The sequence below is a fragment of the Kogia breviceps genome, chromosome 14, assembly GCF_026419965.1.
Source record: "Kogia breviceps isolate mKogBre1 chromosome 14, mKogBre1 haplotype 1, whole genome shotgun sequence".
In the NCBI taxonomy this organism is placed as follows: Eukaryota; Metazoa; Chordata; class Mammalia; order Artiodactyla; family Physeteridae; genus Kogia; species Kogia breviceps.
Window position 1 is genome coordinate 32,694,399 of NC_081323.1, and position 15,622 is coordinate 32,710,020.

Genomic DNA, 15,622 nt, shown 5'->3' on the forward strand with positions numbered 1-15,622 from the left:
CCCCTCACCAGCAGGCTCCAGCTTCAGTGGCTCGGCCGAGCACCACGGTGAAGTAGGCACCACTGCTGGCACCACCTCATGCCTGTACCTCTCTCCAAGGACTGTCCACCTCTTTCTCCCACTTTCTGCCCAGATGCTGGCCGGCTGTTACTGTGAACAGACACCCAAGTGGGGACAGAGCTGCCTCGGGAGAGGGAAGCACATCAGCAGGCGGGCTCACCCTCGCCAGACTTCTCAGCTCTTTCCCTTCTTTATGAGGAGCATTTGGCCAACTTCCGGGGTGTGTGTTCATGGAGCGAGTGTCCTCAGGGGAGGCGAGAACACAACGAAGGAGGAAAGCCAATATAACCCAGAAACAAACATTCAAAGGACTCAGCTTCGAGACCAGAAAGAAATACTGCAGTGTCTTCAGTTATCTTTGCAACAGTTTGTCATGGCTCTTTTCTAAATTTTCCCAATACCCTACCTTGAGCAAGAAGGGGGATTTAGAGCGTGATGGGATAGGGGGCATCCTGGGGGTCTGAGTCCCAGGAAACCACGGCTGCTGCTGTCCTGCCCAGCCGGGTGGCTGCCAAGATCTGCAGCCTGAGTAGTCCTTGGGGATGTGTGGCGGGGTAGGGGGCAGCAAACCTTCAAAGTCACAAGATTCCTTCCATCCTGAAGTTACAGATACACTTTGTCTTCTTTACCACGTGATTGGCACTGCTCACAAAGAACTCCAAACTTCCCTCATTTATAGAAAGAGGCTACAGGAGCTGTCTGTATTCACTTGCTCTTTGAAAAGCGGAAGAGAAACCCACTGTAGCTTGTCCCAGACGAAGGGAAAGAAGGCTGCCAAGTGCGTGCTGAGTCAGTAGCTCAGCGCTCTGCTCTCTCGGCTCAGAGGGTCCTCGTGGGCCCCACTTCCTGGACATCCTGCTACATCCTCTGTGTAGCCCCTCTGCCCAGACGCCCGCTGTGGCCTGCTTTGTCCTCCTCGCCGGTTCTGCCTGTGAAATGACTGACCCCAGCCCTGCCCTGCAGTGCCCGGCCTCCTGCTGCTTCTTGCTGGCCCTCTCTCACGAGGCCCAAGGAACAGGGACCCTCCCAGAGGTTTCAGGCAATGCTTGTTCAGAAAACGCCCCTCTTCCTCTCACCCCACCAGCTCTCCTGCAGACTCTTCTCAACAAGGCTGAGCATGTGGGCTGGAAGGAGCCCTCTTTATAAACAACGGCTCCAATCCCCACTTGTCTGAAAGACATCCATTAAACCTACTCTTGAACAGCACCTGGAATAAACCTGGGCAAGGGCTTTATCTGCACAGACGTAGGTGCTTCCTTGATGGCCCAGTGGGATGCGCTGGCACTGCCAGCTCAGGGCTGGAAGTACCCTGGCCTGAGAGCGTGGCATGGCGGCCCCCGAGGACAAGCTTGTCCAGGCATGCTCAGCTGGGTCTCTTCATGGGACTCCCCCACCTTCAATGTCACCCTCGCCCCTCCTCAGGAAGCATGCCTCCCCCTCCAGCAGGGCACACCTGCCAGTGAGAAAGTGTCCTCAGACCAGACAGCAGATGCTGGGTGAGCAGGGGCAACTTCCTAGGCACACGGTGGCTCTGCAGGGTCTCAACAAACCTCGGCTGAGGGACCGTGCCTCCTGCCCACTGAGAAGCCTTGTTCCCTAACCCAGGAAGAAGGACACCCCTCTGGCTGAGGCTCTGGGTCGCTCTGACAGACGCAGCAACCTCCATCCCACGCCAGGCACGAGCTTCAGACCAGGGGTTTCTGGACAGAGCTGCCCACATCTGCTCAGCAGGTGGTTTCCAAGCAAGCAGGTCTGGTCCACCTTGCACACAGCCCTGCTCCACTCTGGGCCTGCGGGAACACGACTTCATGCAAGCTTCTCCCAAACCCCAGACAAATCCTGCCTCTTCCTGTGTTCTCAGGACGCCCATGTCCCAGGTGCACCCACGCTCTCACTGCGATGGGCCCCATGAAGGAGCCCTTCCTCACCTGGTGCCCGCGTTCCCGTGCAGGTACAGGATAATCGGGTGGCTAGAAGCCAAGGCATCCTCATACCACATCTGGTCCTTCCCTTGGGCGTTCTTCCACCAGACAGAGGGGACAGTGTGCCTGGAAGCAGAAGCAGAGGGGAGTGGCAGGTGATGCACCTGCAGACGGGATGCCCATGGCTCAAGTCACAACTGAGCGGAGAGCAGGAGGCCGGGTGGGCTGACTCCAAGCTGTGAGGGCAGCTTCTGGCAGCTGAGGCAGGTCATTTCCTGACTCGCGGATGGGCCCTCTGGGCCCCAGAAGCTTGCCCCAGCAGCAGTTACTAGGCGTGGGGCAACAGCCGTTCCTCCTGTATAAAGGGGAAGCTATGTGAGCTAAGACCCCCCTTCCAGCTGGGTTCCAGCACAGAATGGGCAACGAATGGACACTGAGCAATGCTATGTCCCCTCAAACTCATCCATGTCTTTAAGTACATAACTTAACTCATGACGTAAGACATATCATGCTGTTATATGTACTAATTCAGCAACATGGGTCTTCGGGCTGGACTGGAAGCCTGGTCATCCTTAAAGCACCATTTCTAACACAGAGCCTGTCCACAAGCCATCTTGGCACAGACGCACCTCTGCAGGAGACGTCACAGGCCCACGTGGGCAGTCCTTCCACGCCTGGCCAGGCATGTGGACACTTGTCTATGTGGCCAAACCCTCCTTTAGAGAGGTGCTCTGGTTCTTAACTCAGGACATATCAAAGTCACTGTTCATCACTGGGGAGGGTCTGATTTAATACTTTTTTTTCCTGTAAAACTTATTCAAATTCATTCTTGGGAAGTCTTAAAAACATTACATGGGCTTCCCTGGTGGCACAGTGGTTGGGAGTCCGCCTGCCGATGCAGGGGATGTGGGTTGATGCCCCGGTCCGGGAAGATCCCATGTGCCACGGAGTGGCGGGGCCTGTGAGCCATGGCCGCTGAGCCTGCGCATCCGGAGCCTGTGCTCCACAATGGGAGAGGCCGCAGCAGTGATAGGCCCGCGTACAGCAAAAAAAAAAAAAAAAAAAAATTACATGGCTGATTTCTTCTTTTCTAAGTGTTAGCATCTCGTTTCTAACACGTCTCTCTGACCCATTTCAGAGGACTGCATTTTGGATGTCTCTGACCGCTGCAATTATCACTCTCCCACAATTACAAACCTCTGAGATGGAAAGGTACATTTGGAAGGTGCTGGGAGCTGATATGCCTCCAGTAGCCAGCCTACTTGAACTCGGAGCTCCTGACGAAGGCCCAGGCAAGCTCTCCAACCCTGGGCTCCTCCCCGTGCCAGGCAGAGAGGAGCTGCCCTCCCACCACCACCCCCCTCCAGCTCCTCTGCAGCAAGACCTGGCGAGGTGCCAGTGAGGGCAGGTGGTGAATGGAGCTGCTGCCACCCAAGGGCCCGTACTGCCATCAAGACAGCACAGGGTGCAGACCTGGGCAGGCAGTGGTGCCCTCCAGCACACAGCGGCTGTCACTTCCCAGAGACTCATGTGGTCATCACCAACACAACCTTCACAGGTAACTGTCCACAAATACCTGTCCTGTAACACGGCTGCTCTGCTTGAGGAAGAAGCCTGGCTGAGCCCACATCTTCAAAGCACAGACCCTATTAACCATCAGGAGAGCGGCCAATTCCCCCAAACACCTCTGAGCAAAACATGTCAGGCTTCTGACTGAAAATGAAAATGCACAGTGGCCTGCATGCACACACTGGCCGTAAATGCTCCATTAAATCAAACCAGAAATGACCAAAGACAGCCCCGGCCACAGCCACTATGAACCAGAACCTCCCTCTCACTCTCTGGTCTTTACGCAGGACCCCCTGCCCTCTGCACAGCACAGGGAAGTGATTCAGAGCACTTCACTCAGAAGCTTCTCACGTCCACAGCAGTTCTACTGAGACAAAGGCAGCAATTCAGAGCTGCTTCTGAGAGAATGAGAAGATGCCACAGGAAAAGCCGGTCCACTCTTGTTCTGTTGTTTGTAAACACCAACTAGTCCACAAAAAAAGCATTAAATCATATTCCAAAGAAATGCCAAGAAGTCACAGAACTTAGGCCCAACCTAAATTTATGGCTAAAAAAGTAAACGCTAAGAAAAGAGCAAACGCCACCACTATCGAGAGCCGAGAGTGCTGTGTGTGAAAGAAATGCAGCTGTTTTCAACAACTGGGTGGGCCCTTCTCTGCAAGACAGGTGTGGCTCAAGCCTGTGCTAATGATTCTGTGATATATTCTCTGTTTCTGGCTTTCTTCTCCCCTGGAAACGAGGCTTTCTGCAAAAACCAATCTGGTTTGAAAACCTCAGAACAGAGCTGGTGCTGCCATCTCATGCCCCATTATTCAAGGAATTTAGCTGAGATCTTTCCTTTGGAAACAGCAGGTAAAAGATAAAAATGGACAAGCAAGAGTTTCAGAGATGGCTCTGCTGTCAGGACAGCAGTGGCCACACCTCACAGGCCTTCTGCCTCCTGGAGAGACCACAGAGCCGGCACCCCGCCCTGCAGCCCTGGGGCTGCACACTCACCAGACTCCAAGGGTCACGTCTTCCTCTGGCTGGAGGTAGTAATTACAGGTGTGATTCAAACCTTGATCCTGCGGTTTTTTCAAATCAATGAAATAGGGAACGCGCACTGTGGGGGACAAAGAGATGGAAACCAGGATTAGTGAGGGTGGATGGACACACTCGTACACAGCAGAGGTGAAGCTCTCAAAAAGTGCCAAGTATTTTCCCAATGCCATGCCAAGTACTTTCCCAACGCCAAACTGCCTGGGGCACCGGGCCCTCCAGCCTCAGGCGGAGCTGGAGGTAGGTGTATCTACAGCTCCTTCGGCAAGGACTGGCAAGGACGAGGTCCAAGCAGAGACCCACTAAAGGTTGTTCAAGGTGTGAGAAGATGCGAAGGAGGGAAGGAAAGATCCTTGGGAACCTGAGGGTCAGCCTGGCCATGAGAGAGGCTGGAGACAAGGAGGCTACGACTGAAGGCTGGAGCCAGGGTGCTGCGGGAGGGACTGTGGGAAAGGCGACTGACTGACAGACGTGTGTTCTGGACCTGGGGCCACGGGCTTGATGACCACCTGAATGTGGGTGCGGGCCAGGTAAGTGGGATTCTGAGGTTCCTAGTGCTGTCATTTAAGAGAGAGTGAGGCCGAAGATGAGGAGTGGGTGCCAGAGGTGGAGGAATCCACAGAACCCACAAGCCCACAAGAGTCGAGTGAAGTCATGCGAACAAGAGAGCAGCTACTCATTCAGCCCTGAATTTAACAGGTGACCTGTCGACAGGGCAATGGCTGATAAACTGCGGTGTACCCAATGATGGTAAGCCCTGGGCCTTCAGACAGAGGCAGCCGATATCGACAGACCTGGAGGAACCTCCGTGAATTACAGGCAGGTGAGAAGAACAGGGAAGGAGGGTAAGATCACTGTGCTGCTGCTACATAATCTCATGTCACTGTACAAGCAAGCAACACCAACACCAATACCAACACCAACACTGAGTGTAGCTTGGAAAGAAATACAGAGAGACACACCAGGCTGTGAACATGGGTTTAAAGTGTTTGGGGGTGTGGAGGCGAGCGTGTAATTTTCCCCTTGTATACTAGTGCACTTTTATTGCTTGAGATGAACACAATTTTTGAAGTTATATTTAGTTGAAAAATGAAAAACAAAAACAAAAAACCAAACCTGGAGATGGGATTTACTCACATTATAAAATGGCAATTCCCAGAGGGGGTGGGGACAAAGGGCAGTGTAGCCCTGACTTCCAGCCAGTTCCACTTTCCACAAGGAAGTCATGCAACAATTTGGTTTTCTTTGGTGAAGAGAGTAGTTTCATTGTGTAACTCACACGGCCTCTCGGCACCAGAGCCCTGCATGCCCGCCCACCTCACACCCCAGGGCCTTTGCACCTGCTGCCCCCCCAATACTCTACGCCCACATACCTACATTCCAGCTCTTACTTCATCAAATGTCCCCACGGCTCAGTAAACGTTCACTGAAGAAATGGAATAGCCAACTCACGAGAACATAGGGATACGCACATGCTCCTTCCCCCAGGAATTCCCTGAGCATTTCAAACCACAGGGAAGACAAATCCTCCCACCAGGGCTGCTTTTGAACCTCCAGCTTCTTAATCCATCTCTTTTCCAAGCAGCAGGCTACATTTTTAAAACTTAATTATTTACTCTCAAAAGAAAACCAGCACTCAAAGGAGGTGGCATCCTATTTACTGGCACACCTTCCCAGTACTCTGAACACCGTCCCTGAAACAGGCTGGTATGACTGTGACCACAGCACTTGCTCAACCACGGGTCACACATGATGATTCTGGGATTTGCACCCAGGCAGCCCAACTCCATAGCCCACACTCTTGACTAATTGGATAGGAAGTGAGGAAGGTAAACTGGCTCTGTTCCTGGTGGGCCCTGAATGTTCTCGAATTGGGTCCCCCCAAAAGATATATTGAAGTCCTAACCCCCAGCACATCAGAAGGTGACCTCACTTGGAAACAGGGTCTTTACAGAGATAATCAAGCTTAAGTAAGGTCATTTGGTGGACCTGATCTAATATGACTGGTGTCCTTATCAAAAGGGAATTTGGATACAGACAGACAGAAGGAAAACAACATGAAGTCACAGGAGAAGGCAGCCGTGTGACGGAGGCAGGGGCAGCAGTGGTGCAGCTACAAGCCAAGGAACACCAGCCACCCCCAGAGGCAGGGAAGAGGCAGGGAAGAGGAAGCCCAGGCCTCTGCCAACACAGGGATTTCGAAGCTCCAGAACTGGGAGAGAACACATTTCTGTGGTTTTAAGCCACCCCGTCTGTGGTGTTTGTTATGCTGTGGAGTCAAAGTTCACTCTGACAACATCCTCAGGGAGGGTTCCTGACCAGCAGGCCTAGAAAGGTCTCCCCTGGATGCATCTCTTTTAGACGGAGGTGCCCGCTCCTGCCATCCCCGGTGACTGCTCAGCGCTGGGGAAGCCAAGGCTGCAGCGTCAGGTGGCAGTTCATCATCTGACCACCGAGGGGAAACAACTTTGTCAGTAACTCTGAATATGTCCAACAAGTGCTGATTCAATCAACTCTGCTCCTGAGGCTGGAGTGCCCGTGCCAAAGGGAAGGTGGGCGCCATCGAGGGCTGAGGGCACTGCTGTCAGGCCTCACAGGCTCTCTCCCAGAAAATGCAGCTTACACGCTGCCCCAGAGCTCTGAGAGGGCCCCTACCAGTGAAAAACATCTTCAGAGGATTAGAAGTTAATCCTAAAAGCTTCCAAGCCCGAGAAATCTAGAACCAAGAAACGCAATTCTGCTCTAGGACAGACTCATCCCACCAAGCCCGTCTTCCGGTTCACTTTCATTTCTGTTTTAGAAACCATGGAAAAGGATGCAGTTAATGCACCAAATGCAGCAGGTGCTGCCTGTGTGCCTCCCCTCCAGCTAGCGAGAGGTGCCTGGTCAGTCCCCGGGGGTGAGACAGCCCTAGAGGAACCACCTGGCCACTACTGGTAAAAGCAAGCAGAACTGCTGCAAGACAAAGGAACGGAGTCAAGGGGTACAGGGCCCCAGGCTGGCCTGAGGAGGGTCCAGGATCTGCCTGGACCAGAACACGGCTCACTCCTGCTGGTCTTCGTGTAGCCACAGCCCTTGGCCCGTGACTCTGCGATGCAGGCTGGAGCCCACCCTCCTGGCCCCTGCTTCCACCGCAGGGTTGAAGCAAGGAGAGAGCACCCAGCCCACCAGCAGTCCCCTGAGGTGGCAGGGGCAGGAATCAGGAGCCGGGGACAGTGACCCAGCTCCTCATCACTATCAATTACAAGCTCCGCCTCACACAGAAGTTGAATGCACAGCCCAGGGACCCAGCACACAGACCCATGCAGCTGTCAGAACCAGGCCTCTGGTTTCTCCTGCTTCCCCAGCTGTGTATTATCCACCCTCTGACCTCGCTGTCATTTATCAGCAACGAAAGGACCCTCAAGAGATGATGCTCGGTAAACAGTGAGTAAACACATGAATGACCAGAAAACAACTGAGTCTGCCATCCTTTCCTCAGGCAATCTAGAAGATACTGGTGGGGTGAGAGGCCAGAACTCCTGGGCTGCAGAGAACACGTCTGACTGCCTGAGAACTTTGAACATGGGGCTATGCCCCACCCCAGGCACTGAGTAAAGACCACCCTGATATACGGGAAGAGGTGGGGCACCAACAAGGGAAGGGCTGGGAAGGTCCTCTGGGTTTCATCAAACTCCAGCTCCCTGAAGGGCTCTGGGCTTCCACAAGAAGAAAGGGATAAGGAAAGAAAGCTATCAGGGGTCACAGGGACTGCTAAGGGGAAGGAAAAAGAGGAGGCTGAAGGACTGCCATCCCATGAAAGCTGTAGTGGACAGGCTGGCCTTCTGCTTGAACAACAAATGAGCAATTCATATATTAACCCTAATCTCCAAAAAGGCCCAAGGCAGTGTGCAGACAAGAGCAGTTCTACACCAGCCTCTGAACTGAAATATTCCTTCCCGCCAGGAGATGGTTCTAAATCCCAGGGCAAAGACTGTGACAAGGGGCTGGTATCACCACAACATCGCTGGGCTGGGGGCGGGGGTACCGACTTTTGAATATGAGTATTGAAAAGCACATATATTTATGCTTACATGTACAGACACACACAAAAAGACCAGCAGGAAATAAACACTGTGACAGCAATTTTCTCTGAACAAGTTTCATTTCCTTCTTCATGCCATTCAAAGTTTTTCAGTTAATCTTTTGTTTTTAGAAAGATCATGTATTTTTTGTTTATGAAAATATATTTAAAGTAGAATAATGCCTTAAATCATAGATGCTATCCTTCATCTAATGCTTATTTATCTGAGTTATACATTTAGTTTCAGATAGAGTTGCTATGAACTTTAAGACTATTTTAATCATGTTTTGGGGCCCAAAAGATTGTTACACTTCCTTCAATATCCAAATGTAAATCCACAGCTCACGATTCACATCTTGAGGAGACAAGAACGAAGGTGCCCCCCGAACACGCAGGTCCTCCAGAAGCATGAGATGAAACTGCCAAGTCACACTGCAAGACAGCCTGGAGATCCCCATCTCCTCCACAGGGGAGGGGCACAGACAACTATCCCACTTCCACACAGCAAGCATATGGAAACAAGGAGTTGGGGACGGGTGTCTCTCTGGGGGGTGCAGGGCGGCCCCGTGGCCCAGCCTGGCCCTCCTCTTCTGTGCCATGGAGCCCGACCCAGAGATCCCAGGAACATCCTGCCATTTCATTAGGAAATCAACAGTGCAAAATTTGTGGGCTGTGTCTAAAGTTACCCCAATGATTGACCTAAAGAAAATCAACTCAATTCAAATATTTGCTGGGACCCCACGGTGTGGCAGCCCAGAGGGCAGCAGGCCACCTGCTGCCAAGACACCTGTCCAAGGGGCCTGCAGGTGTCCAGAGGCCTGCCTTTTGGGAAAGCTGTTCAGGGCTGACTCTAAGGTCTGCTATCGGGAAATCTGCAGCCTGTGGCTTCGTGTTTGCGTGTAACTCAAACTCTCTTCTGTGCTAGACTGACTGTGGACATTTAAGGGACATTACAGTCAGAAAAAACCAAAACTATCTTGATTTTAATAGGCTGTGAGTTCCTTCTAAGTTTGTGCTTCTCACAAGCGGTGAAAACTCAGGGATGATAAATTCCTGGAAGTTTAACCACGTTTACGTTAGAAAAATCAAATGCTTCTTAGTGTACCTACATGTGTTTTATACTTACTTTATGACACCCAAATAAAAAATGCATTTTAGATTTATGAAGTATTAAATACCCACCTTACTATTTCTTTTTTTTTTTTTTTTTTTTTTTTTTTTTTGCGGTACGCGGGCCTCTCACTGTTGTGGCCTCTCCCGTTGCGGAGCACAGGCTCCGGACGCGCAGGCTCAGCGGCCATGGCTCACGGGCCCAGCCGCTCCGCAGCACGTGGGATCTTCCCGGACCGGGGCACGAACCCGCGTCCCCTGCATCGGCAGGCGGATTCTCAACCACTGCGCCACCAGGGAAGCCCCCACCTTACTATTTCTGTTCCTCCTCCTCCTGCTCCTCTTTAGAGCAGACATTCCCTTTTAGCAGCGACATCCACTTTTCTGTGATCAAGTCTACTGCAGACTTAACACCCCAAACTCATATGCCCCAATGCACACAGGCCTCTGCAGAGTCTGCAGCACTGGTGTTACTCCAGACGAGGGGCCACCCACCCCCTGCTTGCTGCCCCAGGCCAACCACACAGGACACCTCAACACCTCTTGTCTGTCCTCTCCCCCCACCTCCTCTTCACCAGCTCCCCTGCTGCCTCCATAGCACCAGCCCGGTTTCCCAAGCCTCTGGCTCTGACACACAGAAGTTCAAACCCACTCTTTGCAAACCAGCACAGCCAAGACCGTGCAGAGCCTGCCTCATCTGCCCTGAGTGCTCCCCACACCTGACTGCAAGGCCATCACTCATGAGGCACCTGCTGTGTGCCAAGCACCATGTTCTATCTGCTGACCTCTAACGCCCACAGGTGCAGTCCCTTCCCGCCTGGCCTCATCTTGAAGGTGTAAAAGGATGTTCCATAAAAGGATTATTCCTGGCAACTGTATACCTTCCACTTCATAAACTTGATACTTCTACCCTTTTTCCTCCCCACTTGCCCAAAAGTAAACATATAGCATGAAAAAAAAAAAGAAAAAAGAAAAACAAAACAAACTTTGGAACGCACCAGGTCCAAGTTAACTGAAGGAGACTATAACACCTCTAAAGCCAGCATATAATTCCACAGAAACCAAAGTATGTCAGGGCTTGTTCTTTTTTAGAATATTTTAATCATCTTTATTTTCAGTTGCAGTTTTGAATAGTAAAAAATGCTTTTAAACAAAGGTCAGGCCATGTTATATCAGTCATCAGTCACAGTAAATCATAATACAGTACAAATTTGCTAACTATGTCTTACAATAAAAATGACCTCTTGGCTAGTTTTCTTTATTTTTTTTTTTAACATCTTTATTGGAGTATAACTGTTTTACAATGGTGTGTTAGTTTCTGCTTTACAACAAAGTGAATCAGTTATACATATACATATGTTGCCATATCTCATCCCTCTTGCGTCTCCCTCCCTCCCACCCTCCCTATCCCACCCCTCTAGGTGGTCACAAAGCACCGAGCTGATCTCCGTGTGCTATGCGGCTGCTTCCCACTAGCTATCTATTTTACATTTGGTAGTGTATATATGTCCACGCCACTCTCTCACTTTGTCACAGCTTACCCTTACCCCTCCCCATATCCTCAAGTCCATGCTCTCTAGTAGGTCTGTGTTTTATTCCCATCCTATCCCTAGGCTCTTCATGACATTTTTTTTTTTCTTAGATTCCATATATGTGTTAGCATACGGTATTTTTCTCCTCCTGACTTACTTCACTCTGTATGACAGACTTGTCAGGGTTTTTTAAGGGGGAAAAAAAAGATTTTTTTTTTTAGTTTAAAGAAAAAAGGCCTAATTATTTTTAAGGCACTATTTTCAGTGGTCACCTTTTCCAAGGATAGTTAACCTCCTAGACTGCACAAGGGACAGAGCATCCCCAACGTGACAGCTTCAGAAGACTTTCCATGTTATCAACATTTCTACCCACCTCAGCTGAAGAAAGAACCCCCCCACCATGCAGCAGTCACCTGTGCACACAAATGCCCACCCTGAAGAGCAATGCCCTCATTACAAACGTCTTTTAACTGGGAAGGGGCAAAGGGAACCTTCTGGACAATAAAATGGCTCTATTTCCTGATCTCAGTAGTGAATATATAAATACATTAATCACCATGAAAATGAACCCTTACTAAAATGAAAGGAAAAATGGACATACAGCACTTACCGAAATTCAAGAAAATCAGTTTGGCCTGTATCCCAGGACACAGTTTGATGAGAAATGGGATGGCCACGTACAACCCCATGACACAGAGGAGTATCTTCCTCAGTCGGAAGCACAGGCCCTTTCGCCTGCAAAAGAAAAGCAGTGAGCAGGTCAAAGGCAGGAGTGAGTCCGCTGTGGTTTAGTAACAGCATATTCAAAATCACTAACCAAGATCCACACCTACTGTTTCCAACAAGAATATCACCAATGATAAGAGGAGCCTCCCACCTGCTTTTGCCTTTTAATTTGCACTTAGAACTCTACCAGAAGGGTAAAATTTGTTTCCTGAAAGCCAAAGAAACAGTCCTGCTGATTTCCTTTGTGTGCCCTTGGATCAGAACCCAGCACAGCCATCAGATCCTCAGAAAGTGCCCAACTTCATGTCGGACAGTAGTTGCAACTTCACCTCAGCAGAGTGGATGCCTCTGAGCCTCTGACTGCCCTCCTGCAAGCAAGCGTGGGCTACCCATCAGAGGAAGCACATATGTGACAGAACCTGCCACACCAGGTCCCGGAGGCAGCAGGGGCTGAGAACAAGGCTCTGGCCATCACTGCATGTTCTCATATTTCTGCCCACATACCCTCCAGAAGCCCCTTTTCCAGGTACCTCGGGCCAGGTCATCACCCCAGGTCTCAAGACTCTCTTCTAATCCACAGCCAGCTCCAAGACTTCCTCATCCTGTTCCTGATCCCGTTAAAAAATGTCCCTAGCCCAGAGAGTCTCAAACTTCTTGGACTAAGGGCCTCTCTACAGCTGAAAAATTGAGGGCCCAAAAGAGCTTCTGTTCATATGATTTGTGTTTATTACTATTTGTTTTATGAGAAATTAAAGAAAAATTGAAAATATCTATTAAGTCATCTAATAACAATAAACAACCCATTACATATTAATATAATTAACAGCTGTTATAAAAAATGATATTTTCCAAAATAAAAAATTTTAATGAGGAGATTTTTACAAATTTCTTTAAGTCAGACAGCTTAACAGAAGACAGATGGGTTCTCATATCTGCTTCTGCATTCAATCTGCTGCAATCCCACACATCACGCAGCATCTGGAAAGCTCCCGAAACCCCATGAGAGAATGAAAGTGAAAAAGGCAAACAGCATCTCAGTGTTACCATGAAATCTCTCCGACCTCACGGACATACGGAAGAGTTCTGGGGACCCCATGAGCCCCAAGCACACATGGAAACTGCTGCTTATCTCAGCATATCAAGTCTCAACCTCAATGGGTTTAGTTATTTATTTCTGGACTATTTCGAAAAAAAGTAAGGTGGTTTAAAAAAAATATACCTTGAACTGCTGACACATGCAACAATACAGAAGAATCTAAATGCATTAAGCTAGGAACTTCCCTGGTGGCACAATGGTTTAGAATCCGCCTGCCAATGCAGGAGACACAGGTCTGAGCCCTGGTCCGGGAAGATCTCACATACCACAAAGCAATTAAGCCCATGCACCACAACTACTGAGCCTGAGCTCTAGAGCCCATGTGCCACAACTACTGAAGCCTGCGCGCCTCACCTGTGCTCTGCAACGAGAAGCCACCGCAATGAGAAGCCCATGCGCCGCAATTAGAGAAAGCCCGCATACAGCAGCGAAGAGCCAATGCAGCCAAAAATAAATAAATAAATTTATAAAAATAAATAATTTTTTTTAAAAAAAAGCATTAGGCTAAGTTAAATAAGACAGACACAAAAGACTACATACTGTATAATCCCATTTGTCTGAAATTCCAGAAAAAGCAAAACTACAGAAACAGAAAAGCAGAACAGTGACCTCAGAGGCTGGGAGTAGAGGGAAGAGATTGCAAGGGGCATGAGGCAACTTTTGCAGTGATGGAAATGTTCTTTATCTGGACTGTGGTTGTGAACACACGAATGTATATGTTGGTAAATTTTATCGCATGTAAATAATACTTCAACAAAGCTGATGTAAATAATACCTCAATAAAGCTGATGACAAATATGCATATCTGACAATGTAATCCTTTCACTCATTCACCTGGCTCATCCACCAGTCATTACTGAGCACTGGGCACTCCTGGGGCAGTGGACAATAAGGGCAGCAGAGGATGCCATCTGCGTCTCTGCTGTGCTCTCAGCTCAGCGGGGCAGACAAAGGGCTGTGAGAGAGGCATCTGGTGCAGGGTGACCTGACCTAGTCTGGGCTTCCAGGGAAAGGGCCACTGATGGAAACACAAAGTCAGGAATACAGGAGTTAACTAGATGATGCAGGAGAAGTTTAAAAGGGCATCTTAAATTCCATGCACAATCTACCCATTCACTGAGGAAAGGCATACAATGTAGTGGTTAGGGTGCCGGCTCTAAAGTCAAATGATCTGGTCCAGCATCCAATCTACCACTTACTAGCTGTCATATCCCTCTTGAACAAAAAATATATATATAAATAGAAATGAAAAAAATTTATATACCTGTAGCAATAAGGCTCCTCTACATTAAAATCATTTTCTTCTGGATTGAGTTATTAAAATTACTGTCATACACATTAATCAAAATGACAAATATGTTATATTTTTGGTAAATTATTATTAAGCATGAAAAGTAAACTTTTATTGAAAATACAGCTTTAAATGAGATGGAGTCCACTACTTTCCCAAATGCATCATGTCTCTCTATATATATTACTTATTGATAGAAAAAAGGGGGAGGTTAGCATTAATTATATTTCTGTTTTTGGTTTTTAAAAATATAATATTGAGAACTTGCTCACATCAGTAAAAGGGAATGGAAGTTTACTAGTATCACCACTTCTTCAGGGTTATATGCTCAAAATCACACAGTAAAAAAACTCAAATAAGCCCTTTTTCATTTTTGTTGACAGCTAAGAATTTGACACCACCTGACTTGTAAAATTTTTATGCAGTCATTAGATATTCAATTAAGTTTCTCAGCTTTTACCAAGAACTGAGCCCTCTTGCCTTGACCTTGACCTGCCTTTAACAAGAATCTTGCTAAGTCATCCCCCACCTTGATAATCTGATCAAGTCCCTCATCCCCCCCCACCTTTGATGTCTAAACACTTGACCTGCCTTTAGCAACAGTCCCCCCACCCTTGATGTCTCCTCAGTAATTTTTCATCCCCTGATCCCCTAACTCTACTTTCTGTTTGGAAATACCAAGCCATCTCCTCAGAAGGCATCGCAGGGAGGGCTGTATGTGTGCCTGACCTTTCTACCAGCTCCTTCTGTCCACCCTGCCAGGCCTTTTCCTTCCCACCCCAGCCCCACCTCCCTACAGCCACTAGAGCTTTAGGCCCCTGCCTCCACGGGGGGCTGCTAAGGGACTCAGGGACTCCACACAGCCTCTACCTGAGGATGAAAAGGAAAAATGACAAACTGGAAACAGGTCGGGTGTTTTACCCACGCAGCTGGGCTGTGGTAACACCCAGACTGCTGCTTGGTATTCTCAACAAGTCCCTCACCTGAAATTTAGTCCATTGCCTCCACAAGATTACATATCACGGGAAATGAAAATCTTAAAAGTCAAATATGGTAAAAAAGCATTAGTCCTCACCTTGAGCAGATTACCTTAAATTGTTCCATTTCCCCAAAACTAAATTCAGATAAAAAGATAAATAAAGCAGGGCAAAGACGAGAACCAACTCTTACATTACATAAGATGCTGAGTTTTGTGTGACTGTGATTACTCTGACT

The 15,622-nt window shown here is 48.9% G+C and overlaps 1 protein-coding gene across 4 annotated transcripts in view; it reads right to left on the reverse strand.

The window, feature by feature from the left end:
- ABHD12 (abhydrolase domain containing 12, lysophospholipase) overlaps positions 1 to 15,622 on the reverse strand; it is an 83,206-nt gene that overhangs the window by 23,518 nt on the left and 44,066 nt on the right. For all 4 annotated transcript variants that reach the window (XM_067013835.1, XM_059037599.2, XM_059037600.2 and 1 more), the window contains exons 2-4: positions 11,905 to 12,029; positions 4,548 to 4,653; positions 1,989 to 2,108 (exon numbers count right to left, since the gene is read on the reverse strand). In XM_067013835.1, coding sequence (XP_066869936.1) covers positions 1,989 to 2,108; positions 4,548 to 4,653; positions 11,905 to 12,029 — 351 coding nt within the window. The remainder of the gene's footprint in view (positions 1 to 1,988; positions 2,109 to 4,547; positions 4,654 to 11,904; positions 12,030 to 15,622) is intronic.